The 27,085-nt window shown below is 46.2% G+C and overlaps 3 protein-coding genes and 2 pseudogenes across 3 annotated transcripts; 1 reads left to right on the top strand and 4 right to left on the bottom strand.

Moving 5' to 3' along the window:
- Positions 1-2,805: 2,805 nt before the first annotated feature.
- On the bottom strand, positions 2,806-6,558 carry LOC4349166 (cytochrome P450 704C1). The gene is made up of 6 exons (XM_015758486.3): positions 6,184-6,558; positions 4,395-4,610; positions 4,014-4,301; positions 3,586-3,921; positions 3,276-3,479; positions 2,806-3,177 (listed from the first exon to the last, which is right to left on the bottom strand). The coding sequence occupies exons 1-6, from the start codon at positions 6,556-6,558 to the stop codon at positions 2,998-3,000; spliced, it is 1,599 nt and encodes a 532-aa protein (XP_015613972.1). The 3' UTR covers positions 2,806-2,997.
- Positions 6,559-8,081: 1,523 nt separating this feature from the next.
- LOC4349167 (glutathione S-transferase U17) lies at positions 8,082-9,227 on the bottom strand. Its single transcript, XM_015757319.3, has 2 exons — positions 8,784-9,227; positions 8,082-8,687 (listed from the first exon to the last, which is right to left on the bottom strand). Exons 1-2 carry the CDS (start codon positions 9,138-9,140, stop codon positions 8,310-8,312), a joined length of 735 nt encoding a protein of 244 aa, XP_015612805.1. The 5' UTR covers positions 9,141-9,227; the 3' UTR covers positions 8,082-8,309.
- Positions 9,228-10,604: 1,377 nt separating this feature from the next.
- Positions 10,605-11,675, bottom strand: LOC9267184 (glutathione S-transferase U17-like; annotated as a pseudogene).
- A 2,185-nt stretch (positions 11,676-13,860) lies between these two features.
- LOC4349169 (probable glutathione S-transferase GSTU6) lies at positions 13,861-15,171 on the top strand. Its single transcript, XM_026021036.2, has 2 exons — positions 13,861-14,271; positions 14,618-15,171. The coding sequence occupies exons 1-2, from the start codon at positions 13,945-13,947 to the stop codon at positions 14,987-14,989; spliced, it is 699 nt and encodes a 232-aa protein (XP_025876821.1). The 5' UTR covers positions 13,861-13,944; the 3' UTR covers positions 14,990-15,171.
- A 9,642-nt stretch (positions 15,172-24,813) lies between these two features.
- On the bottom strand, positions 24,814-26,218 carry LOC4349170 (glutathione S-transferase U17-like; annotated as a pseudogene).
- Between the last annotated feature and the right edge of the window lie 867 nt (positions 26,219-27,085).

Raw genomic sequence — 27,085 nt, forward strand, 5'->3', positions numbered from 1 at the left:
AACCCTAGCGCCCGCCCCCGCGTGCGCCCTCCCCACCGTGAACCCAACCACCGCCATGTGGGTCCCGCGTGGTGGACCGCGTCCACCCGCGTCGGCCTCTCTCTCCCCGCGCCCCCTCTCTTGGGCCGCCCCTCCCGCGCTCGCGCCGGCCCATTAGGTCCGGCCAAGCCGCATAAACCCCTCGGGCCGCGCCTAAGCCGCCCGAGGAAGTCTATATGGCATCCCTCCTTTCTTTTTTCAAGGGATTTAATAAACCCTTTTTCCCCTATTCCATAAATCAATTCCTTATTCCCAAAATTCCATAAATCATTTCCTTGGTCCCGCACGTCAGTGACGGTCAATAATATTCTTGAGAATATTATTTCTATAAATTTCATAAATCAATTTCCTCTTGTTCCACAAATATCTTCCTTTGCCCAGAAATTCCAATTAAACTTCCAAAATTCATATCTCTCAATCCGTAGCTCTGATTGACTCCGTTCAACTTCCAGTATTTCCATAAAATTGAGATCTATTTAATGTCACTACTAATTAGTCTAAATAGGATCTTTCTTTTGGTCTTTTGTTTAGGTTTTCAATTGTTTGCGTATAGTTGCGGTTACCGGATTTTCGTCGATCGCGGGTTTTCTCGAAGATTCGTGAAGCTTCGTGAAGACCTTGAGCAAGGCAAGTCACCCTTTGACCAATTGCTCCTATAATTGGAAAATCATTATTATTTTGTTTGCAACTTGCATTATTAGAATCACACACTCAACTTGCTTGGTCTCGGTATGCGTGCCAAACCGACGGACCTACCCAGTAGTCGCACACTCGCACTAATTCCTGTAGGTTGTACTACCCTGATTTCCTTGTCACTCCACCTTTGTGGAACCTCGGTATCCGTGCTCTCTGAGCGCGTATACCAAATATCCCACATACACCATTGTTTGTCGAAAACTTGGGAAATGGGTTTGAGAAGCCTTGAAAACCCGACATGTGGCGTCAGTGTGTTTGAAAATAAAATGGATTGTGAAAACTCGCGATGCGGGGGTTGTGCCTGTGTGGCACTGTCCCGTATTCGCATATAAGGACTGATTCCTGTGGGAAATTCATCCGAGCATATAACAAGTGCGACCACACGGGTGCAATGGGACGCCCCTGGCTGAGTAATTAGCTAATCGGGGGGAGCCATGATGCCAAGAGACATGTGGATTCAACGGGGTGGTGTCGGGAAGAACCCTCGGGCTTCCTGGCACAGTATGGTCTGGGACCTAATCTGGTGTTGGTCTGGGACCCCTCTCGTTGGCATATGGTGAACCTGTGTTGGCTTTCGAAATGCCTTGTCATGAAAGCCTTAAGGTCTCCCGACGTGGCTGATCTCACGGGCTGGGTGATCCGGGTTAGTAATGTCGTGTGGGTAAAGTATACCCCCTCTGCAGAGATTAACTAACTGTTCAAACAGCCGTGCCCGCGGTCATGGGCGGATGTGAGGTGTTTCCTGTAGCGTAGATTTGTTTGCCTGTGCTTTGTGAAAAGTTGTTCTGGTGGGGAATCGTTACCATTATCAGCCTATGTGGCAGATGGATGACCTGAGTGGTCAAGAAACGAATCTGTGTGATTCGGGATGTCTACGGGCATCATAGACTAGGCTTCCCGAGTGGAAGCGGATTGTTGTGCTGCTGGGCAGCTGGACTCTGGGAGTCCGAGAAAATGAAAAAGGCTCTGGGAGCCGATTAATCAAGTGGAATGGCTCTGGGAGCCAAGAAGTAATGATCTGACCCGGGAGGTCAGTACATTACCAATTGAGCTGTTGAAAAACATCTCTTAAAGTCGAATCGAGACGCAAGTCTCTTTTCGCCCCAAACTTAGAAAGAAATAAATCACTTAGTGATTTCAAAATGTCTTCAAATAAAAGATTTGCAAAACAACCTTGCCTCTCTTCTAAGCTTGCATTAAACACCTAAATTCCCGTGACTTGCTGAGTACGAAAGTACTCACCCTTGCTCTATATAAATATATATAGTTCCTCCGCCCGGAAGTTGAAGATGACGTAAAGTGAAGATTAGGGTTTCGTCCTGGTTCCCAGCCGTCGCCTGTGGTGTTGGGTGTTAGTCCGTTGGTTCCGCTGCTGCCGCTGTTGTTGGTGTTTCCTCGTCCGCGTCGTCGGTTGCAATCTCGGGCTGTTCTGAGCTGCAACCTAAGTTAAGGTAAATAAGTCCTCTATTTCTTTTAAGGATTGCAATGATTCATATTTGTCACCGTGGGTACCAGCGCTATGTCCTGGGACTGGTACTGAGATCGCAGTTTCGTAGGAAGCGGTTCGTGCCCTTTTTCCCACGACACGCTCCTGTCAGGTGCCGTTGTACGGCGGTGCCAGATTGGGGTGTGACAGCGGAGGAGCGGATGGCAGCGGCGGCGCAGACAACGCAGGCCCTTCCCCTCCCATGTCTGGATGGAAGAGGAGAGCTGGCCTACGGAAGTGGCACTCCCCTTGGACGGAGGTGGAGAGCCGTCTGCCGGAGGGGGAGGGGGCCGAGGAGGCCGGTGGCGGCGCCGGCGGGTAGGGGTGGTGACGGCTGTTTTGGGAGGGGGCCGAGGAGGCCAATGGTGGCGCCGGCGGGTAGGGGTGGTGACGGCTGTTTTTATTTTTGTGCGCATTGATGATTTTCACGGGCAGGTGGAATCTAACACCTACAATAATGGAGATGCCGCCTGATTTTCGTAGGCGGGCATCGCAGGCCTTTGCTTACAAAACTGTTTTTGCCGCCTGGAAAAACTATTTTTCTAGTAGTGTTAGGATGGGTATAATTTTAAATAAATTTTAGATGCACGGGAAATAGTAATTTATTCCAGCAAGCTAGACGGAATATTTGCAATCAGACACAATTAAGTTTGCAGCTATATTATTTTCGAGAGATATTATTATTATGTTTTCACAAGGAGCTGTCACTAGCGTGAGTAGAGTCAGCTGCCCTACGTGCCACTGTCACTGTATAGTGTATAGTGTACACTGTACACTCATCTTGCCGTAGCAGTCAGATGGAGATCCTGATCGATGGCAAGCGTAATCGCTGTCCTGTAACTGACGTTGTCCTTCTTGTCGCGAAGTTTGAACACGAAGGAACGGATCAGCACGGCCGCGAAGATCTTCATCTGCCTGTACGCGAAATCCTTCCCGATGCAGATTCTTGGGCCGGCCTACACAAGATTCACTCAGGTAGTCAGAATTCAGGACTGTCTCATCACCAAGTTCAGAAAATTCGATCACGATGATGGTGAGTTCAGTAAAATTTCACCTGGAAAGCTGTAAACTTGAATGGGCTTTCCTGCTGAAACACGCCGTGCTCGTCGAGCCAACGTTCAGGTCGGAAAGCTTCAGCGTCTTTACCCCACAAGAACTCCATCCTCCCCATCGCGTAGGGCATGTAGAATACCCCGTCCCCCTTGCTGACGCTAAAACCGTTGGGCAACACGTCGTCCGAAAAGCACTGCTTGTTCTCCTAAATCATCAAGACAAACAAGCAACGGTAAGTTTGATATATACTCTCATTATAACTTCCTGATCATACTGTTCATTGGTCAATTGATTGACTGATCAGTGATCACCAGTGGAACTGAAGGGTACAGCCTGAGCGTCTCCGTCAGTGCAGCGTGCAGGTAGTGCATCTTGTTCAGTGCTTGGTCGGTAAGGCTCGTCAAGAACTCGTCGATGGAAGCGCAGTCCCCGGCGTTGGTGGTCTCCATGACTTCGTCGAAAATCTTCTCCTGGACTTCCGGGCGCTTGCACGCCATGTACAGGAACCAAGCAAGCGACCCCGATGTCGAGTCCTTGGCGGCTATGACAATGTTCAGAACAATGTCTCTCAGGTACTTGTAATCAACCGTCCCAGAATCGCTGGTCGTTGCCTGGATGAATCTTGACAGGAGATCATCCCTGGAACGCTGTTTCAGTTACGAAATTCAGCTCAGTTTCAAGCGTCTGGTCACTCACAAATTGATGTACCAACATGCCACTGATGTGAGGTATTGCTTACATGATCTTGTGCCATGGTGTTGGAGAGCTCGTCGGACCTGGCACGGATGAGCTTGTACACGAACTCGTCGACGACCTTGATCCTCTCCTTGAGCGTCGCCTCGGCGCCGACGTTGAGCAGCCTGGCCAGCTTCCAGAACGGGTTGAGGTAGCGGAGCAGGAGGTACTCGCCGGCGTCGTCGAACGCCTTGGCGAAGTGGCGCCCCTCGCCGGAGCCATCCAGCGTGTTGAGGTCTTGCCCGAAGGCGATGGTGAAGATGGAGTCCATCGTTGCTCTCGTCAACAACCCCTGAAGAAACGAACATTTGGACATCAAGAAAACGATCGATGTAGTATACGTCAGTACGTGAGCTTGGTATTGATATGGCATGCATGCACTTACCTTGAAGTCCATGGATTGGTTTGACGCCGCGTGGTTGGAGACGACGCCGGCGAGCTTCGCGGCGTTCCTCTTGAAGACGTCGCTGCTGAAGTCGCGGAGGGCCCTCGTGGTGAAGTCGTAGCTGGCGATCTTCCTCTGCGTCTTCCACTTCTCGCCGTCGACGGCGAAGATACCTTCCCCGAACAGGTCATTCAGGATCTCGGAGTTCAACGGGCCCTTAAACCATACATGGCACATGTCAGCACAATACATTTGTTTTTAAAAAAACGAGTGTGCTAAGTTAAAAGCTAGTATTTTACAAGTAAGAAACAACTACTCTATCCATCCGTCCCAAAATATAAGTATTTTTAGAATATATCAAATCAAACTTTTAAAATTTTAATTATTAATAGAAAAAAAGATTAATCATGTACATTTGATGTTACTAGATTTATCATTAAACAAGCTATCATAATACACTCCCTCCATTTATGGTTATAAGACATTTTAACTTTGGTTAAAATCAAACTGTTTCAAGTTTTATTTAAGTTTATTGACAAATATAATAATATTTATAATACTAAATTAGTTTCATCAAATCAATAATTGAATATATTTTCATAGTAAATTTGTCTTGGGTTGAAAATGGTACTATTTTTTCTACAAACTTGGTCAAACTTAAAGCAGTTTGACTTTGACCAAAGTCAAAACGTATTATAACCTGAAACGAAGGGAGTGCAACTCTTTTTATTTAAAACATCTTACTTTTGTAGATATGGTTGATCAAAGTAGTAACTCGAAAACTATGTCGAAGTCTAAAAATATTTATATTTTAGGACGGAGGGAGTATATAGAAGAAAAAGAAATCTAAGGGATAATCTTTGAGAGTCGTTTAGCTCCTGCTAGGGTTTAGGTTTTAGCCTTCTCCCAGATTTTCGTCACTAGGGTTATCAACGAAAGCACCTTGTATTAGAACGCTTTTTTATTTATCTCCTTGAAATTTCCCATGCCGTTAGTAAGATAAGGAATTTTTTTTATTTATACATTTTTTTATTAAAATATTTATAAAAATAATTTTTTGTTTCGAAAATTTACAAATCTAATCGCCTGCCGCCCTTAGGAAGGGATATTTTCAAAAATCTCCCTCCCAGAGAGCGGCAAGGGACCTAAATACAAAATTTTTATTTGTGTTCAAACCCTTTCCACCGGTTTTAATTGCTTAAAAACTAATAATGCTTATTCGATACTCCAAATGATTTTAAATGAAAAAGTGATAAACTACAAAGTTATAGATCTCATCAAGATCTACAACTTTTATATAAAGTTTATCTCCATCCAATGTCGTTTGAAATGTAGATATGAGATTTTTTTAAATGTGTTTTATATTTTGTAACGAATATTTGGATATGTAAAACATCTTAAATGAAAAAGTTGTTAACTACAAAGTTGCAGATCTCCTGGAGATCTACAATTTTGATATAAAGTTTTATTTCATCTAACTTTATATAATATAATTTTAAATTGTAAAATCATAGAGCTAACAAGTTGTGCTGGAAAATTTGCATTTAGGTCCCTTGCTGCCCTCTGGAAGGGCGATCTCCCAAAGGGCGGCAGGCGATTAGATTTGTAAATTTTTGAAACAAAAAAATATTTTTGTAAATATTTTAATAAAAAAATGTATAAATAAAAAAATTCGTAAGATGAGCGCAATACAATTGGGCCCTAACAGGCTTTTAACTCACGTGCGGCCCATAAGTAGTTGGGCCGGAATGGGTGCGCGATTCATGCGAGGCCCGGTTACTCAGCTTACCTTTCCGTAGCTGGGGAAGTTGGTCCGGAGGATGTGCTCGACGACGGCCGGATCGCACGTGTATATGTTCCGGCGGCCGGGCGTCGCGAGCAGTCGGAATGTCGTGTGCTCCCGGCACAGCGCCGTGTAGTAGTCGTGCAGCCGCCGGACGTGGTACAGCTGGTGGAACACCGTGCCGACCACCGGCGGGTGCCGCCGCCGCCGCCGCCTCGCCTCGCCGTCGCCGGTGGCGCGGGTGACGGCCAGGTAGTAGGAGCAGAACGCCACCAGCGCGACGGCGCCGGCGACGGCGGCCAATGCCGGTGAGTATGAAGAATCGCCGTCCATTCCCATATATGGAAGCTCGTCGTGTGCGCGATATGCTTGCTGCTGCATGCACACCACAGATGCAGGCCTTATAGGCTTATATATCTTGCTTAGTGATAATGTAGGCGTCTATTTATACCCGCGTGAAGAGCTACAAATATGGTTTTCAGCCTCCTGGAAAGTCGAAACAAAAACTGTTTTGAACTGGAGTTCCAGAAAGAAAATGGTTTTGGCGAGTTACTGAAAAATGGTTGTGAACGCAAAGTAAAAAACAATGGATTGAATAATCACACACCATTGGTGATCGTTTGAGTGTTGGACTATAACTCCACTAATAAAGTTTCCGCCGGCAATGATTTACGAGTACGTGCACGGTGCACCTGAAATTCAAGAAGCCTACGATGAATTTGCAACTTCTGGTAGGGCGGCGGCTAGTCTGAGACCACTGTAGATTTGTAGTTTGAAATGCCTTTGAGAAATTCTAGCCAAAATTCGCGGCTTTTTCCCATTTGCATAATTGCATTCCACCACATGTGGGCGGCTCCAGCCCTACACTGCACTACCATAGTCAGACGGTCCCTACAGGCTGCGGATGCGGAGGCAACTTTGTTTCATAACAAAAGCATATTACTACATTTCACAAGCTGTTACTCGTCTAAAGTTAACGCAAATTGTTGATTGAGAAAGCGACAAGATATGATTTTGTGATGTTTCGATCACTTGGAAGTTGGAATCCTTCAATGGTAGCAATGGAGACTGAACTCGACACGAGCCTGTCCGCGTCAGGCATGACGCTGCTCACAGCATGGGTCAGCTACAGGGCCAACTTGGCTTCGTCGAGGCCGTTGACGCCGGGGATCTTCTCCGATCGACTCCTTGAACGGCCAATGACCAATGTGAGACCACAGAACGGCGTTCAGGAAGCCGATGTCGCCGCCGCCAAAGTATCGCTTCCCTTGGCTGCACATGACGCCGGGATGCCTCGTCTGTCCAGATCTCTTGTGTTGCAGGGCGTTTTTTATTTTTCTCAAAAAGAACTTATTTTCAAAAGTGAAATTGTTAGCCACGTTATTTAGACTGACGTGACAAGACAATACTAGCACATCCACTGCATATGGCGCAGCTAAGAGGTTCAGATTTAAAAATAAATTTTTTTAAAAAAAATGGCTTAAAAATCAATAAAAATTCGCAGGGCGGTGAGAACTTTGGAGCCTTTTGGAGCACTCGTACCTGGGTTGGTGATCTGTTAAGACTTTGAGCCTAATATATGGATAAAACCAGAGTTACATAATGCTATGGGCTGGTGACAATTGTTTTCGGCTGGTTAACATCTTAGTTAACGTGAAAAACAATCCCGCAAGTCTCAGATTATATACTGCATCTAGCTAGTAACAAACTTTAATAAATCTCTAATTTGATCTCTTTATCTTATCTAAACTTCAAACCAACTCTGACGATGACCCCGTTCTCCCGTGCAACCTTCATCTTTACGCGTCGCTAGCTGGTAGCTAGCCTATCCCCATCTGACACTAAATACGGTAGCGAATGGCTGATGGTCATTAGAATATCATCATCATCATCAGTAGTAGTAGTAGTAATAAAAGACTGAGAGAAGTAGTAATAAAAGACTCAGAGAGAAGTCTTACAAGCAAAATTACAGACTCAGACGGAAAGGGAAACTACAGTTCCGAAGAAACGAAACAAAACAACGTAAATGACCATCATCTTTCACTAGTGACCATACTAAATGGCAACACGAAGCACGTTGCACGGTGAACTCAAACCAATTTATCGTCAGGCACAAAGCAGCATACCATCCATCACTTGGGAAGAACATTCACAGTATTCAGCACAGAACCATATTGAACGGTGAACTCAACCAATTTATCAGCGTCAGGCACGACGTCCACCACGGCTGGGTGCGCGCAGAAGCGATCCGCCCAAACAGCCAGGATCGGAAGCTTGGTTTCGTTGAGGAGCTCGACGCCGGCGATCTTCTCCACCGCCTTGATCCATCCGAGGAACGAACCCAGAGCGATATCCAGGTAGCCGATGCTGTCGCCGCCGAAGTATTCCTTCCCTTGGCTGCACTTGACAAATGCTTCCTCCAGACGCTGTAGAGTCGTGGACATTTCACCTGCGGTTTGGTCCTTGTCTCCGGCCACCGATCCTCTCAAAACCCGAAGCCCTGGTAGAATCTGCAAAAATATCATCAAAGCAAGAGCAAAAATTCTCCAAGAAACAAGAAGAAAATGTTCAGAGACAAAAAAAAATTACGCAAGACATGCCCTTACCTTGTCATCGACGTACCGTGCCCAGAACCGCTCGACGGCGCGGCCGTGGGGGTCGCGAGGGAGAATGGCCGGGGCGCCGCCATTGGAGGCCGGCCAGACCTCGTCGATGTACTCGACGATGACGAGAGACTCGGGGAGGGGCTTGCTGTGGTGGAGCAGCACGGGGAACTTCTTGTGCACCGGGTTGGACCGGAGCAGCAGCTCGCTCTTCTTCCCCACCGTCTCCTGCAACATCTCGTGCTCCACGCCCTTCAGCTTCAGCGCCACCACCACGCGGTTCGTGAAGGGGCTCGCCCAACCGCCCAGCACGCGCACCGCCGGCGGCGGCTCGCCTGAACTGTTGTTAGTCGACGACATGTTTGCTCGAGTTCGATCTTAATTGCTTTTTGGTTCTTGCTTGGCCGGGAGACTAGACTACTGCTTTAGTGTCCTTCTTGGTTCAGTGAGGAGACTGCTGCTGATATGCATGTGTTTATATGGAATTATGAAGCTCATTTTGCTTACTATGGGCTTTTTTTAGAGCTCCAACTACTAAATTTAGCTCAAGGAGTTGGGTTTGGAGTGAAGTGTGGAGCTGCCTGAACCCAGCTTCACCACTCTAATTCATTTTGTGATAGAGCTCCACGTGGAGCTGAAATTGTTTGGCTGAGCTCCAGTTTCAGCAGAGGTGGAAATGGAGTTGGCGTTGTTCCAAACATACCCTATTAATTGGAAGCATCACCGACGTAGGTAGTTGCGTGCGTATACATGGTTTATTATAGCAGCTGATCCTAGTGTTCAATTTTTCCGGTGGGATTGCCTTATAGTGGCGAACACAACTTTAAAATATAAATGGGACGACATCTGGCAAAGGACTAGCCCTAGTTGGATGATGTCCTAGTACACACAAATTATAGTCGTCGGTTCATGGCACCGACACAGCAGTGTACCACATGAACATCGAGCAATTTAAGAACAAAAATTAACAGTGGAGCAAATGTTGGAGTTAGATAGGTGAAGCAATGAGCATGAAAATGAGACGACGATGGAAGCCTCGTGGCTGGAATTCGGGATCAAATGGTCGAACACAAAATTAATTATTTGAAAACGATTTGCAGGCATTGGGGATTTTTTTTAATTATTTAAAAATTCCATTTTAATCTCCCGACTATTTCATTGGATCACTTAACATCTAAATTTTTTTTTCTCATTTTACTTATAAAATTTTAAAAAAGATTCACTTTACTGTCCTCAATAATATTTCTCTTTATATGAGTCGTATTTTAAGAAAAAAGCCATTTAAATGACATCATTATCAAAGTTTCAAAATTTGTGCTTTCATCTTATGTAAACAGTGGTAAAAAAATTATTAACAAAATGTTAACGGGTACCCCTCCGTTTCATACTATAAATCGTTTGACTTTTTCCCTAGGCAAACTTTATTATGTTTGATCAAGTTTATAGAATAATCTAGCAATATTTAAAATATCGAATTAGTTATATTAAATCTAACATTTGATATATTTTGGTAATATATTTGTTTTGTGTTTAAAATAGTATTATATTTTCCTCTAAACTTAGTCAAATTCAAAAAGTTTAAATAGAAAAAAAGTCAAACGACTTATAATATAAAACGGAATGAGTAGGTTATAATGGATCTACTAATTCTCTGAAATTTACATCCAAGCGAGACTAAGTGATTTTTGTTTAAAATTTGAGAGACATTCTTATCATTTAGTATAACAAAGACTACGATTTATTTCATGGCATAGTTATTTTTTCTTCTTCTTTAGTTACCATTATAAAATAATTTACTCTTATGGTGAATATATAAGATGAATATGATAAGATAATACTTCTTTTAGTGTTTTTTTATTATAAAAAATAAAATGCCCGCCCATCAACACGGTTTCCTTCCTACTTAAGCACTAAAAATTATGGAACCAGATCCGATGATGTAATGCAGTACATGCAACACAAAGGAGAATGCTTAATTCGCTGATCACTTGGGAGCATCCAAAGCCTTCATCGAAGCGGCATGCTTAACGGCGAACTCGACCAATTTATCGGCGTCAGGCATGGCGTCCACCACGGCCGGATGCGCGCAGAAGCGATCCGCCCAAGCAGCCAGGTTTGGAACCTTCGCCTCGTCAAGGAGCTCGACGCCGGCGAACTTCTCCACCGCCTTAATCCATCCGAGGAACGACCCAAGAGCGATGTCCAGGTAGCCGATTTTGTCGCCGCCGAAGTATTTCTTCCCTTGGCTGCACTTGACAAATGCCTCCTCCAGATGCTTCAGAGCGGTGGACATTTCAACCACGGTTCCTCTCCGGCCACGGTTCCTCTCAACACGCGAGTCCCCCGAGGAAACTGCACACAAATTATCCAAGATGAGAGCAAAATCATCCGGCTAAAAAGGATTAAAAAGAAGAAAAATTCAGATGAATTTGCAGTTTGAGGACGCGCGAGACTGTGTCTGTACTTACCTTGTCGTCGATGTACTGTGCCCAGAACCGCTCGACGGCGCGGCAGTATGGGTCACGGGGCAGTATGGCCGGGGCGCCATCGGAGGCCGGCCAGACCTCGTCGATGTACTCGACGATGATGAGAGACTCGGCGAGGGGCTTGCCGTGGTGGAGCAGCACGGGGATCTTCTTGTGGACCGGGTTGGACCGGAGCAGCAGCTCGCTCTTCTTCCCCCTCGTCTCCTGCAACAGCTCGTACTCCTCCACGCCCTTCAGCTTCAGCGCTACCACGACGCGCATCACGAACGGGCTCGTCCAACTGCCGAGCACGCGCACCGCCGCCGCGGGCTCGGCTGAACCGCTCGTCGACGACGAGGACATTTTTACTCGATGTGGCCAAGAAACAGAAGCTGCTGGTTTACTCGAGTTCAGTGAGCAGACTGAAGCTGATGTGTAGTTGTGCACTAGTTTAGTTTATATGGACCGCTTTTTTCTTACTACCTCCGTTCCATTATAAGTGCAGTTATGGTTTTTCGCGCCTAACTTTAACCGTCCGTCTTATTTGAAAATTTTTTTTAAAAAAATTTAAAAACATAAGTCACGAGTAAAATACTATTTATATTTTATCATCTCATAACAATAAAAATACTAATTATAAAGATTTTTCAAATAAGACAAACGATTAAAATTTGACGTGAAAACCTATGATTGTACTTATAATGAGGCGGAGGTTGTACTATTGAAAGCTGCTTTGACGTACGTCGTTGCGTGCGTCATAGTATGGCACTATGGTTTATCTTGGTGTTTGTCACGCTTGGAGCGGACTGGTTAATTAGCAGTCTAGCAGTGGGCTGATGTGTCTCTTGATGTGTTCTCTTTCGTCATGTGAAGGGGATTTTCTGTGGTTGTAGCGATGGAACACAATCTCCATGGCCACTATTTCACACCCTCAAGCGATTGCTATGTCCGCGCCGCTGGCCACCTTCTCCATCATTATTAGGTGAGGCCGGAGATGAACGAGAGGCAGCACTGACGCTGCTCCTCGTCGTCCAGGCAATGGCCGCGGTCTCCAGACAGGTTTCTCCTGCAGCGTGCGCTATACCCCGATGGCACACGCGCGCGCTTGTGTGCTCCTTATCCTTTTCCTCTCCTCCTGGTAAATGCCCGTGCCTGCACCCTCTTCCTCTGCTCTTCGATCCCCAATGGCACGGACTCGGACACCAGCATGGTAATGGCAGCACTGAGTAGCGACACCGGCAATGGGGCGGATGGACAGACTCGCCAGTGGTATGGCAGACGGACAGATTGATCGCTGTATGACGGCCCGATCTTAGGTCACAATATTTTGGACGGAGGAAGTAGCTATGTAGGATTAGATTTGACATCATCTGCGAATCTAAACAACATGTTCAGCTTCGTAGTGCTAGGTTACGTCAAATCTAGTTCAGGTTCATAGTTGTTGGTGATGTTAATCCAATACATTTTAGAACGGAGGTAATATTTTTGAGTTTGACTTGGTGATGAAATAAATTTAAAGCCTGATTCTTTAATTCAATTCTAAACTTTAACTTGCTCATTTTTCGTTAGCGTATTTTTTTAACTTATTAAATGGTGTATTTATTTCAAAAGTTTTCTATACAGAAGTTGTTAAGAAAATCAAATAAATATATTTTTTTCAAGTTTAAAATAGTTAATACTTAATTAGTTGTGTGCTAATCAGCTTTCTGTTTTGACATGCGCTGAAAATCTGGCTCAGTTTGGAGCGAAGGATTCAAGGAACGCAGTAGGTGCCCGTCATTAGCACGTGTTTTTTTAGACAAGTCCCAAAAACAACAGTTTGGGAAGACAAAGCGTAGAGGTTACAACAGATCAAGTGATTGTAGGGAGGAAGAAATTACATGTTTCCAGACCGGGATTATGACCCTGTCTTCAGCGTTGAAACGCACAGCCCAAAACTTGATCTCGTCTTGGCATTTTCTCAAAGCTGAACCCAGCGAAGGTTGGACGTTCCGAAAAACCACATCAATGCCGGTGAACCCAGAGAAATATCTTTGCTGGGTCATTAGCACGTGTTGCTAGCTTCTACTTTCTTTTGGGAGAAAAGAAGGCACAAGGTACGCGTCACTGATCAGATCATCGACGCAAAATGTTTTACCAGCAGCTGAGCCAAGTAGGACTACGCAAGCACAGGATGATATACTCTCTGCTTTACTCTGTTTTATCTGAAAAAACACGGATGTGGATTTTCATCCCTCGAGGGGACATCCCCTTGTTGTTTGCATGTCATCTAAATAGTTATCAAAAAAATTGAAAAAAATTGACAACATAAATTAATACGAAATATATCACTCCACAAACATGCAAGACCAAATTCAACTCCTATAAGTTGCAACAAAAATAATAAATTAAACTGAAAATAGTTATGGCACATTCGCAACTATATTTGTTATTTTTGTTACAACTTGTAGAAGTTCAGTTTAAACTTGTATGTTTGTGGAGTGATATATTTCAAATTAATCTATGTTGCTAATTTTTTTCATATTTTTATGACTATTTAGGTGACATGCACGAAAAACACTGCAGGCCGAGGCACCGACTATATATATATACCGTGTGACTGCGTCCTCGATACTTCTTCCCAAAGAGAGCGAGCCGATCGAGCAGAAGAGAAGCCAAAAGCTCCAATCTTCGAAACGTGCGTAGAACACTCGATCGCCATGGCCGGAGGAGGAGATGAGCTGAAGCTGCTGGGGATGTGGGCGAGCCCGTTCGCGCTGCGAGCGAAGCTCGCGCTCAGCTTCAAGGGCCTGAGCTACGACTACGTCGAGGAGGACTTCAAGAACAAGAGCGAGCTGCTCCTCAGCTCCAACCCGGTGCACAAGAAGGTTCCCGTGCTCATCCACAACGGCAAGCCCATCTGCGAGTCGCAGGTCATCGTACAGTACATCGACGAGGTGTTCCCCGACGCCGGCGTCACCCTCCTCCCCGCCGACCCCCACGATCGCGCCGTCGCTCGCTTCTGGGCCTCCTACATCGACGAAAAGGTTGTTACGATGATCATGTACTAGTAGAGTACTCTTCTGTTGATTATTACTCCCTTCGTATTTTAATGTATGACGCCGTTGACATTTTAACCAATGTTTGACCATTCGTTTTATTCAAATTTTTTATGCAAATAAAAAATACTTATGTCACGCTTAAAGAACATTTAATGATAAATCAAGTCACAATAAAATAAATGATAATTACATAAGTTTTTTGAATAAGACGAAAAGTCAAACGTTTGTTAAAAAGTCAACAGCGCCATACATTAAAATACAGAGGGAGTACTTGATTTTCTCTTGGCATTTGTGTGATTGATTGGTGTATACGTGTTCTGTGCGTTTGCAGCTGTTCGGTGCGTGGATTCCGGTGTTCAGAGGCAAGACGGAGGAGGAGAAGGCGGAGGGGGTGAAGCAAACGTTCGCGGTGGCGGAGAAACTGGAGGGAGCACTGAGCGAGTGCTGCAAGGGGAAGCCCTTCTTCGGCGGCGACACCGTCGGCTACGTCGACGTCGTGCTCGGAGGCTTCGTCGCGTGGGTGCACGCCATCGAAGAGGTGTTCGGCCTGAACCAGTTCGACGCCGCCAAGACGCCGCTCCTGGCGGCGTGGTTGGAGCGCTTCGACGAGCTCGACGCCGCCAAGGAGGCCATGCCGGACATCGGCAGGCTGGTCGAGCTCGAGAAGATGAGGCAGGCACAGGCACAGGCGGCGGTATATTGAAGTTTGAGCGCAACTATATTTGATTATCGTGTGCTTTGATATTTTCGCAGTTTTTGGCTGTACGCCTGTACCTCTTATTGTTTCTGCAACCGTGTTTCATCAGTTCATGTTGCCGCACCGTGTATGTTTCTCCATGTGTCGCTGAAGTTGCCAACTGGGTATTCTACAACGTGTTACGTCCATATTGGTATGTTGATTAGTTTGGAGATGGATTTTTATCTCTCGACCGGACGTTGTCTCATTTTTACATATCACCTAAATAATAATTATTTTTTAAAAAAATCTATAATATAGATTAATATGAAATATATCGCTCCACAAATATCCAAAGTCAAATTCGACTTCTACAACTTACAACAAACATAACAAATTAAACTGAAAATAGTTAGTGTACATTGTCAGTTATACTTGTTATTTTTGTTACAGCTCGTAGAAATCGGATTTGAGGTTACATGTTTATAGGGTGATATATTTCATATTAATCTATTTTGCTAATTGTTTTTTCAGTTTATAGTATCATGCAAGAAACGAGAGATAACTTTTAGATTAGGTTCAATAATATTTATTTGAGTGGATTGCACATTAGGCTACATATATTTACCTAAGTTTTAATGGGCCATCCTCTAACGTGTAGGAAAATTTCCAGCTAATTAGGGGTTAATATAATATAATTCAAATTTAAATTGTTAAGTCAAACCGGGTTTTGGAAGTTGGAATAACCTTGGTAGCACCAGGATCTTGCATGTTGAGAACAATCCCTGCTCCCGTAGTTCACGTTGTAGTGATGTCATACTCGCTAGTCGCTACTACTTGCGAAACAAGATATCAGGGAAATTCATTAATTTCATGAGTTGTTTTTCACATCAAGTCAATTATAGAGAAGTCTAAAAATCCATAGGGTTAAGTTCAATTTTGCCCTACAACTTTGCTCAAAATCCATTTTCACCTTTAACTTTGTTTTTCACCTTCAACTTTTAAAACTCAACACTTTACACCCTAAAGGCTTAAACATATTTTAGGATGGTTCTGATCAATATCTATTGTTTTTTTTCCCTGAGCTTCATTCAGGTAGGTTTTATAGTTGTGGACCACTTATAACTGATATCTACATCAACAAAACTAGCCACATATAGTCACGCTTTGCGCGACTTTTGATCCTGTTTAAGAACTTTTCTATATGGTCTATTTAAGCTTATAAGAGAGTTTTGACATAATAAATTAATTTCTTTACGAAGTATTGATTTTCCTAGCCAACTATAGATTTAACTAAATTGCACTATATATTTATAAGAGAAATCACTAGAAGCCCTGTCACGCCCCGAACTAGTACCGACCGGAACTAGCCCGTGACGCTCCAAATTAACCTGTTAATTGATACCAGTCCCAGGAAACAGTGCTGGTATCACGGAAGACAGAATATCACAGCAACAGAGGTCTCTTTATTATAGAGTAGGAGTACAGTCATGTTGGGCTGCGGACAGATCCCGAGCTCACAACTGTATTACAAAAGGGAAACGGAAGCCAAGACTTGGGCCAAACAACACAGGCGCGACTTGGGAACTAGGCCGAAACCCTAAAACTCATCGTAGCCGGCTTGCTCCTGGAAGAACTCCTCATCAGCAGGATCCGCTTCATCTTCTTCAGCAACTGGGGGGATTATTTATATAGAGCAAGGGTGAGTACAGGAGTACTCAGCAAGCCATGGGAAATAAGTGTTTAATGCAGGCTTCAAGGGAAGGGCTGTTGTTTTTGCGATTGATTTTATTTGAACTCTTTTCTGAAAACAACTAAGTGAGTGCTTCTCAAACGACACGGATGAGACAGTGCGTCTCGTCCGGTCGGAGTATGTGCAATGTATCAGTCTTTAAAATTGATCAAGATTGGCACCCGGCCAACAACTTTCAAACGGCCACCCAGGCCAACAACTTTCAAACGGCCACCCGGGCCTAGCTGATCCCATCAGCTGCAGATTTTTCAAACATCGAACCCCTTTCCACATCAGCAATTTCACAAGGCAGTAGGCAAACAAAACTACGCTAGGAATCACCTCACATCCACCCATGACCGTGGGCACGGCTGTTCGAACAGTTTGTTAACCTCTGCAGAGGGGTACACTTTACCCACACGACATTACTAACCCGGATCACCCAGCCCGTGGGGATCAGCCACGTCGGGAGACCTCCAAGCTTTCATGACAAGGCATTTCCAAAGCCGACACAGGTTTACCATATGCCGACGAGAGGGGTCCCAGACCAACAATAGGTTAGGTCCCAGACCATACTGTGCCAGGAAGCCCAGGGGTCCTCCCCGACACCACCCCGGCGAATCCACATGTCTCTCGGCATCAAGGCTCCCCTGATAAGCTAGTTACTCAGCCAGGGGTGTCCCATTCCACCCATGTGGTCGTACTTGTCTTATGTTCGGATGAAATTCCAAGGAAACGGTCCTTAAGTGCAAGAGCGGGAAACCGTACACCCGGTACGTTCCCCGGTCCGCGGTTTTAGAAAATTCATTTAGTTCGCAAGCACCGACCCAGGTGTCGGGTTTTCCAAGTCTTTTGTAAAACCCAAGTTTTACCCAAGAAGTTTTTCAGATTTTAAGTTTGAAGGCGACCGTCGATACTCGTGCAGAGTGCACGATTTCCGAGGCGCAACTGGGTGGTTACAAGGGAACATGGCATAACAATTAACAAAGGAAGGATCAAATGCAACAAACTAGGTAGGTCCGCCAATCTGCCTTGCAGACGGGACAAACAGATTAAGTGCGATCCTATCAATGCATAATATTTTTCAAGCAACATAATTAAATTCAGATATAGGCTCAAGATGTTCAAAGGTGGCTTGCCTTGCTCGAGATCTGGAGCTTGATCTTCGAAATCCTCGCACTGCGGGTCTTCGGGCTCCGAAACTACACGCAAAACGGGACGACTCAACAAACGGCGAAAATAAAGCCCTATTAATGACCTCTAAGCGTGCCATTAGATAGATCTCGAGATTTGAGGAATTTTGGAAGTTGAACGGAGTCAAACGGATTTACGGTTGGGAAGATATTGAATTTCTAAGATTATTGGATTTTTGGTCTAAAGGAAAAGGATTTAATTAAATCCTTTTTGAAAAAGAAAAGAAAAGAGGGAGGGAAATTAGACTTCCCTCGGGCGGCAAGGGCGCGGCCCGAGAGAAAGGAGGCGGCTCGGCCGAGCTAAATGGGCCGGCCGGCCCAAAGCGCGCGCGCGGGAGGAGAAGAGAGAGAGAGCCGGTGGACCGAGTCCATCTCGCGTGGTCCCGGGTGGGACCCGCTTGTCGATGACACGGTTCACCATGCGGAGGGAGTACGCGGCGCGGCGCTAGGGTTTGGGGGAGGGACGCGGCGCACGCGCGCGGTTCGCGGTGGACGCGGATGCGGCGGGCCCACGCGCACGGGGAGGGGCTGACCGGGGTCGGCTCGACCCGGTCTTGGCCGAGCTGGCGCCGACGTGGCGCCTACGTGGCTGCCACGCGGGCCGGCGGGAGGTAGACGACGACGCCGGCCGGAACGGACGGCGGACGACAGCGGCGAGCGGCGGAGCGAACCACGTCTATACAGGCGAAAACGAGCACACCGGGTGGTTGCACAGGACGAGGGGAGACGAGCCAACGGCTCGGATTCGCCGGAGGATGCCCGACGGTGGCGAATTGCGGCGGCGGCAACCGGCGGTGGGAGAAGGGGGAAACGGCGACGAGGTCACGAGGGGCCGATTCCCGGCGGCGAGAGCATCTACGCGGCTACGGGAATCCGATGCTAGCGTTGGATTGGACGGAGCTGCGCCGAGCGAGGCTGGCGATGAGCAGCGCTTCCGAGCTCGGGCGGCGACGGCGGCGAGCACACGGCGAGCGGCGGCAACGGTCGGGGCGGCGCCGGCTAGCTACGGGGAGGCTACTCGTGCTACTACCCGAGTCTAAGGGGAGGAGATGGAGCAAGGGGGGAGAACGGGGAGATGCACTACCGTGCGGGCGGGCGCAGTGACGAGAGGCCGACGGCGCGGGAGTGATCTCTCCGGCCTCGGGCCGGGGAAGAGGAAGGAGAGGGCGCGCCCGGAGTCCCCCTTCCGCGTCCTTGCTCGTGCCGGCTCCTCCGACACGCGCAACGACGAACGGCGACGGCGAACAGAGCATGGGAGGCGGCAACAATGGAGTGGAGGTGATGGGACAAGGAGAGGAGAAGAGAGGAAGGGCGCCTGGGCTTTATAGGGCGGCGATGTCGGTTTGGAAACCGACGTTGGGCGGTCAAGGGAGGGAGCTCGCGCTCGGTGGTCGCGGCCAAAGCGGCGACAGGGGGGGATGACGCCGGCGGGAGGAAAAAGGGGAAAAGAGGGAGAGAAAAGGGGGCTTGCCCCCTTGCCTCTTCGGGAAAAAGGAGGAGGGAGCGGGGGCGACGTGGCAGAGGGAAGAGGAGCTCTGCCTCCGTCCCTTGGCAGCTTGCGCGTGGAGTGGCGGGGGCCGGGCGATGACGACGGCGATGACGGCGGGGCGGTGTGGAGCGGAGCGGCGACACGGGCGACAGGCGCGGCAGAGGCTGACGGCGGCGGCGACCAGGCGGTCGGCCACCACGGCACGCGCTCGCGGGAAGCAACGGGCGGCGCGGTGGTTTGAGCGGCGCGGCTCGGGCACGCGCGCTGGCGTGCGGGGCCGAGCGGCTGCGCGGCTACAGGCGCGGCAGGGCAGCGGGGCCGGGCGGCGCAGACGGCGCAGGCGCGGCAGGGCAGCGGCCACGCGGGCGCGCGCACGTGAGGGGGGAGGGCTCGGCTCGGCGCGGCTCACGCGCACGCGCGCGCGGCGCGCGGGCAGAGTGGAGAAGAGGGAGAAAGAGAGAGAGAGAGAGAGACCCGGGGAGGGAGGGGGAGATGGGCCGAGAGAGATTCGGCCCATCGAACCCGAGGGAGGCAAAATAGACTTTTGCGGAGGAATTGATTTGGGAAGGATTTGGATTCGGGATTGAACTCGGCGATAGATCGGGGATTTGAGATCTGAGATGGCACGGATAGTAGACAACAAGCGAAGAAACAAATTTCGCAATTAGGGTTTTTTAAGAGAGAATTTTCCCGCTAGGCGCCACGATGGAACGGGCGCTACAAGCCCCGTGTTTCTTCTTTCTCTATCCCCTCTCTTTATTATCACGCGTCTAGGAGGAGGTACCAGAAATCTCTGGAAATTTCCATATGTTTAGCCAACTATAGATTTAACTAAATTGCACTATATATTTATAAGAGAAATCACTAGAAGCCCCGTGTTTCTTCTTTCTCTATCCCCTCTCTTTATTATCACGCGTCTAGGAGGAGGTACCAGAAATCTCCGGAAATTTCCATATGTTTAGCTCATTTGTGTTTTTTTAATACATGTACCATTTCAATCGAATGGCCATTGTTTATCCAAATCCTTTATCCGACGGCTAATATGTTTGTGATGATGTGGTGCATTCTTGTATAAGAAAGCCTACTACTTTCACTATATAAGACTAGAAAATTAGGCACGCACGTTGGCATGCCAACTATTTAGCCCGTGTGCTAGTTAGAGTTATTTTTAAAATGCATGAAAGGCATAATATTTTTAGAATGCATGAAAGACAAAATATTTGAACAGATTAGCTAAAAAATTGTTGACATGTATATTTTTTTGAAACGGTCGATTTGTCAACCATCAGATTCACGTCGAATGACAAATGTGAGTTACATATAGATAACTATATTATAGATATTCTTTTAAATGATATTCTTTTATCAACGATCCTTGTAGCAAAGTCTGTTGCACTTATGAAAAATGAAAAACATCACATTTTCCATCCACGCTTTTAAATTTTCATATTTTTTCATCAAACTCACGAAATTGAGAAGATATATTAATTTGGTCATGAAGGAAGATACTTATGATTCCGACCTTGCTGGTTGAACACAACATCCACCAATCGACCAATCGATCTCCTTTTTTACTGTTTCTCTGATGGAATGATTAATTTGAAGGAGAAGAATGGTTTGGAAGGTTCCGGATTTGGTCTAATATGCTAATCTCTTTTTTCTAGATTTACTTTTCTTCTCTCATGAATAACTTGGAGATTTATTTGAAAAATTACTGCTAGGTAAAAACCGCCAACTTTAGTAAGATAGATAGATTACTTTAATATCTTTGGGGTTTTACTTTATTACAGAAATCACGTCTAATAATGAAAAACTATGAAAACTAAAAAAGAGAAGGCCGAAGCCGACGATGGGCTGGGCGAAGTGTGCGACGGGCGGCCTGAGTAGGCTGACAGAGCGGAGCGGCGGCAATCGTTTCCTACTCGTCTCTCACTTCTCTGGCATGTGGGTGGCAGATGGTGTGGAGCGCGAAGTGGGGTGGAGTGGCCGGAGCAGGCTGGCAGAGCGGAAAGGGACAGGCAACGGCGACCGCTCCCTACTCCTCTCTCCCTTACCCTTTTTGTCATGTGGGCGGTAGAGGGCGTGGAACGTGGAGCGGTGGGAGCGGAAGATGACGAAGCCGAAGCAGCAAAAAACACGGAGTGGAGGTCATCGACTTCGATGCTCCAACCGAGGCCGTGGATGAAGAGTGTCCTAGTCGCGGGGTCGCCCTTCGCCGCGCGCCACACTGTCGCCATCTTTGCGATGTCCTCAACGTCGTCGTCCCCTCTGGCATCATCCTCCCCCTTGACGTTTGCCCTCCGCTCTTGGCTCCGTGGGGTTGTCGGTGATGGAAAGTAGATGGTCTCGCGGGGCTTGAGCTCTGAGGAGGGCGTCTCTTGGAGCGGAGCGGGCAGTGGGCGGAGCGGCGGCATCGCAGGCTCGATCTCACCGCCCCTACACCAATCTCCCACCTCCCTCGCCAGCTTCCCCACCTCATCCCTCTCTGTGCGCGCTTGTCGGTGGAGAACGGAGAGAGCGCCAGTGGAGAGAGAGAAGATAGAGCTTAGGAGGATGAGGTGAAGGATGTGGGACCCACTGGGTCCCACTATTTTTTGTTTTATTGTTGGACTGACATATGGGCATCACATATTTTTTAAAAATTCTTTAGTTTTCAATTTTGCTCGTTTTATTTTTGGATCAAATTGCCACATAAACGCCACGTCAATACCACATAGGATGAAGACCTAGTCAAACAATCCACGTAGGCGCCATGTCAGCCAAAATCGAGGTCAAATACTGCCGAGGACCTCGTTTGCACTGGTTTTGTAAGTTGGAGAATGTGTTGTATCCAGATTTCTAAAATGAGGATGAAAATTAGACTGGACGACAAATTAAGAGACTTAAAGTGAACTTATTCCTTTTATCACGTAGCATGTCATGGGCGGCTGAATTGGTCCGCAAGATGAGTGTGGGGGGAGATAAGTATGGCCCATACCAAGGCACGAGCACGCAGCTTCGATGGATCATGGCCCAGCCAAACACGCCCGCGCGTAGCAACGGAGCAATGCTAGCGGCGTTTCTCGAAATTGGGACACGTAGTGTCAGCAAATTTGACGCCGATCGAATCTACCAATCAGCCTATTGACCCGCCTCGTATTACTTAGCCCGTGCATAATGTCTAATAGATTTTTCAGAATTGCTACTCTACTGTCGTAAGAAAAGTGAAGGAAAATCTTTTGAATTTTTAGCCATCGGATGGATGGTGAGATTCTCGCGCATGATTGGAAATACTGTCTAAAAGATTCTCGAAATTGTTGTTCTACTATCCTAAGAAATTTTAATTTTTAAATTTAAATCATGTCTAAATACATTTAATGATAAACAATTCAATACTAAATAATTACATAATTTTACTTTTTAGTAAGATGGATGTATTAACAGTGTTAAGAAAATAGAAGTGTCAATTTTATTAATCTTAGGCGCTGTTAGGCACATCAGATCTTAAATTCATAGTAGTTCGAAAAGTTTGTATGTTTGATTTTGGTGTTTTAAAATTTCAAATTTTATTTAAAATAGGAATATAATGATTTAACCAAATGTTATAAGCGTAATCACAAGTATCCATGCATTTGTGAAGTTAGGGATACCAGACTCTAAATAAATCTTAGATCCAGAGTGTGCTAAAGAGACACCCTAGTTCTTTTTATAATTTTGTAATTGTTCGATAGTTTTAATTTTTGATGACTTGTTTTGCCAAACATTTCCTATTTATTTTTCATAGTTTTTCTTTTCTTTTTGGTTTTTATACCGTCAAAGTTGGTTCAGTCCACACAGATATATTACATGCTCTCGTGGGCCTGTGCCGCTAAAGTGGCTGTTTTTAGCTGAGTCTAACTCCCATATATTTTTCCGCGTGCACACTTTCCAAATTATTAAACGGTGTATTTTTTAATATATATATATATATATATATATATATATATATATATATATATATATATATATATATATATATATATATATATATATATATATATATATATATATATATAAAGTTATTTTTAAAAATCGTATTAATTCATTGTTACAAAAAATCTAACACTTAAATAAATATGCGCTAAAGAGTTGAAGGATCGGTCTGGTACGCCTACATACACGAAGAATCTAGAGGAGTGTAACCACGTGAGGTGGCCTGAGAAATTAAATCAGCATGCTATTCTCCAAATTTTTGCCACGTGTCACGAAGTTATTTGGCTACCTATCCACCAATCAGCTGGCAAGGAGATTGGCCAGCTTTAGATATGTAGATAAAATAAGATAAGATATGTGCAAAAAGAATGTGAACTAAGAAAACCATCTCCATTCAAACAAAACCACTAAAAATATATCCTTAGAGTTTTTTTAATATGTTTTCTTAGAATTTTGGAAAACAAATTACCGGTTTTGTATTTCAGATAGAAAAATGGACTTTACCTCTATGCTATATCATTTACAAATTCGGTTTATACGCAAAAGAACATGTATGATTACGAATAATGTGCGTGTCACAGGTATATTTGTTTTTAAAAATTTGTATAAATCAATTTTTAAACTTGCAATAGAACAATTTCTGCGTCTAGATAGAACATTCAGAAGGAGTGGAATAAAATAATTTTCTAAAATCAGGTGCTGGGGGTATTGTAATACTACAGGTGTTACTTCACATCACTGAGGACATCAATCAGTGGAGATTGACATTTCAAAAATACAATTTAGTTTTTCATTTTTTTTCTATCCTCTTATTGAAACAGGTGTTACTACATCACATCACGGAGGACGTCATTCAGTAGAACTTAACCTTCCGAAACACAATTCATTTTTTTTTTGAACATTTTAGTTCTATCGTACGTTGATCACCCTACTGTGGGGGAATAGTTGAAGAAGAATCCCCGCTGCTACCTTCCTTGTGACCGAGTAGGCTCTTCGGTGGCACACTCTGGCAACGGTAAGGCGAAGGGATGGGAAGGGAGGCTGCGCGGCGGTGCGCCGCCCGTGAGGACGACGCGGGGGCCCTCGGGTCCTCTTCGTTTCGCACTACCCAGAGAAGAATTACATGAACAAAGTAGTATGACATAGTTGTTCTTTTAGATAATAAAAATGGTTTACATACCCGGCTTCTACCCTAAGACACATAACCATTGTGCAATAAATTAAAAAGAGACGATAAGTAATGGGACAAATCCCCAACACTGCTTTATTATTAAATAATAGTTTAAATAATGTTAAACCATATATATTCAGGAAGCAATATTCTAGTTAACAAAGTAGTAGCACATACATAAACAAAGTAGTATGACACAACTTGAGAGTAGCAGCAAATTAGGACACATAAAATTGTTATGGGGTGCTTATTACTCCTTAGAGCAAGTATAATAGTGAGCTATAAGCCTACTATAAGCTTATGTGAAGGAGAGAGGTAAACAAAAGAGAAGGGTGTTGGCTCTCATGCAAGAGCTAGCTTAACACAAGCTTCAAGACAAATACATTAAATGTATAAGTGAGAGATAGAGATAGGAGAAGAAAATTATAGCTAATCTTATAGCTAATCTATTATATGTGTTGACTTTAGGATGGGCTAATAGTAAGAAGTGGACTATATTATTATCCTTGCTCTTACAAAGTTACGATAGTTATGGGGGCTGATGGCCACTAAACAGCATCTTATTGATATGCGTGTTAGTCAAAAGGTCATTGTTAATTTAATCGTTCTTTCACTAATGACCATAGTACAGGCAACACGAAGCACGTTGAAACGTACGGTGAAACTCAACCAATTGGTGAAAGCAGCATCCGATCCATTCCATCACTTGGGAACATTCACAGCCCTCAGCAACGCAGCATGCTGAACCGTGAACTCGACCAACCTATCGGCGTCAGGCACGACGTCCACCACGGCCGGGTGTGCGCAGAAGCGATCTGCCCAAGCAGCCAGATTCGGAACCTTGGTCTCGTTGAGGAGCTCGACGCCGGCGATCTTCTCCACCGCCCTGATCCATCCGAGGAATGACCCCAGAGCGATGTCCAGGTAGCCGATGTTGTCGCCGCCGAAGTATTGCTTCCCTTGGCTGCACTTGACAAATGCCTCCTCCAGATGCTGCAGAGCGGTGGACATTTCGCCCGCGGCTTTGTCCTTGTCTTCTTCCACGGATCCTCTCAACACCCGAATCCCTGGAGGAATCTGCATCATCAAAGCAAGAGCAAAAATTATCTAAGAAAACAATCGACATATATGACGGAAAATGATATAACTGATTAATGCGCATTATTGACCATCATATTTGTTATTTTTTTTCAACTCGTGTAAATTGAATTTGAATTACATGTTTGCATATTTGTACTACTTACCATCTTCTATAACTTTCTGAATCTGATATGGAAAAACGAGGGGATACCGGGATAGTTACCTTGTCATCGATGTACTTTGCCCAGAACCGCTCGACGGCGCGGCCGTAGGGGTCGCGGGGGAGTATGGACGGGGCGCCATTGGAGGCCGGCCAGACCTCGTCGATGTACTAGACGATGATGAGAGACTCGGCGATGGGCTTGCCGTGGTGGAGCAGCACGGGGATCTTCTTGTGCACCGGGTTGGACCGGAGCAGCAGCTCGCTCTTCTTCCCCACCGTCTCCTGCAACATCTCGTGCTCCACGCCCTTCAGCTTCAGCGCCACCACCACGCGGTTCATGAAGGGGCTCGCCCAGCCGCCCACCACGCGCACCGCCGCCGGATCGCCTGAACTGTTAGTCGACGACATTTTCGCTATCTGCTTCTTCTTGGTGCAGTGAGGAGGTTGCTGCTGATGTTCATGTGTTTATATATACGCAATTATGGAGCGCTTTTCGCTTACTATATTGGAAGCTTCGACGACCACTTACGTGCGTCGTTGTGTGTGTCATATGGTTTATTTTTTTCTCGGTGGCGTGATGCTTGGAGCCTTGGACTAGTATATTGGGCTGACGTCTCTTGATGTGTTCCCTTTTGTCATGTGAGGAGGATTTTCTGTGGTTGCTAGCGATGGAACAATTTCCACAGCCACTAGTCGTTGAGGGCGTGTGACATTGTCTATCCATGTAGGTAAATTGTGCGCCGAGGAGAGAGGAGGGTTGGGGACCATGTCTACACCGGGTTTGCGCGCCTCCACTTGATAACGAGAGCCTCTTTAGAGAATACAACAATGTTGTTTGAAAAAGGGGAAGCGCATCCGTGCATGGCCAGAAAGCAGAAGGAAGGGGGGAAGAACGGTGGCCAACCTGCAGCTCACCGCCATCAGCTTCGGATCGAGAAGCCGGAGAGGGGCGCAGAGGTGGTAAAGTGGCGGTGACCCTAACCCTGACCCCGATGACAGTGCCCTCGCCCGCCCATATGCGTCTCCATCCGTGCCGTCAAGCTTTGCCTTCTTTGATCCGTGTAGGAGAAGCTCGCTGAAGAGGGGAGAGGAGCAGGGGTGCCATGTCCGAGCCAAATCCGCCCTAAGCTCACCATCCCATTCGACGACGACAACAGGAGCTTGCCCGCGGCAGTTGGGTGCGGCAGCAATTGGGTGCAGAGGTGGAGAAGCGGTGGTGCCCCGACCCTGACGGCGGTGCCCATGTCAGCCCACACCTCCTGATCCATGCCGTCGAGCTCCCGCTTCCCTCGCTCCTGCGCCGCCGACCTCCGCTGCTTCCGGGGAGCAAAGAAGTGGTGGTGT

This window comes from Oryza sativa, chromosome 10 (assembly GCF_034140825.1).
Source record: "Oryza sativa Japonica Group chromosome 10, ASM3414082v1".
In the NCBI taxonomy this organism is placed as follows: domain Eukaryota; kingdom Viridiplantae; phylum Streptophyta; class Magnoliopsida; order Poales; family Poaceae; genus Oryza; species Oryza sativa.

Excerpts from the sequence above, each read along its gene's own strand:
- LOC4349166 (XM_015758486.3), bottom strand. The coding sequence starts at position 6,558 with ATGCAGCAGCAAGCATATCGCGCACACGACGAGCTTCCATATATGGGA. Across the intron at positions 4,611-6,183 it reads ACTTCCCCAGCTACGGAAAG|GGCCCGTTGAACTCCGAGAT; the intron begins GTAAGCTGAGTA and ends GTATGGTTTAAG. Across the intron at positions 3,178-3,275 it reads TCAAGTTTACAGCTTTCCAG|GCCGGCCCAAGAATCTGCAT; the intron begins GTGAAATTTTAC and ends AATCTTGTGTAG.
- LOC4349167 (XM_015757319.3), bottom strand. The coding sequence starts at position 9,140 with ATGTCGTCGACTAACAACAGTTCAGGCGAGCCGCCGCCGGCGGTGCGC. Across the intron at positions 8,688-8,783 it reads CACGGTACGTCGATGACAAG|ATTCTACCAGGGCTTCGGGT; the intron begins GTAAGGGCATGT and ends ATATTTTTGCAG.
- LOC4349169 (XM_026021036.2), top strand. The coding sequence starts at position 13,945 with ATGGCCGGAGGAGGAGATGAGCTGAAGCTGCTGGGGATGTGGGCGAGC. Across the intron at positions 14,272-14,617 it reads CCTCCTACATCGACGAAAAG|CTGTTCGGTGCGTGGATTCC; the intron begins GTTGTTACGATG and ends GTGCGTTTGCAG.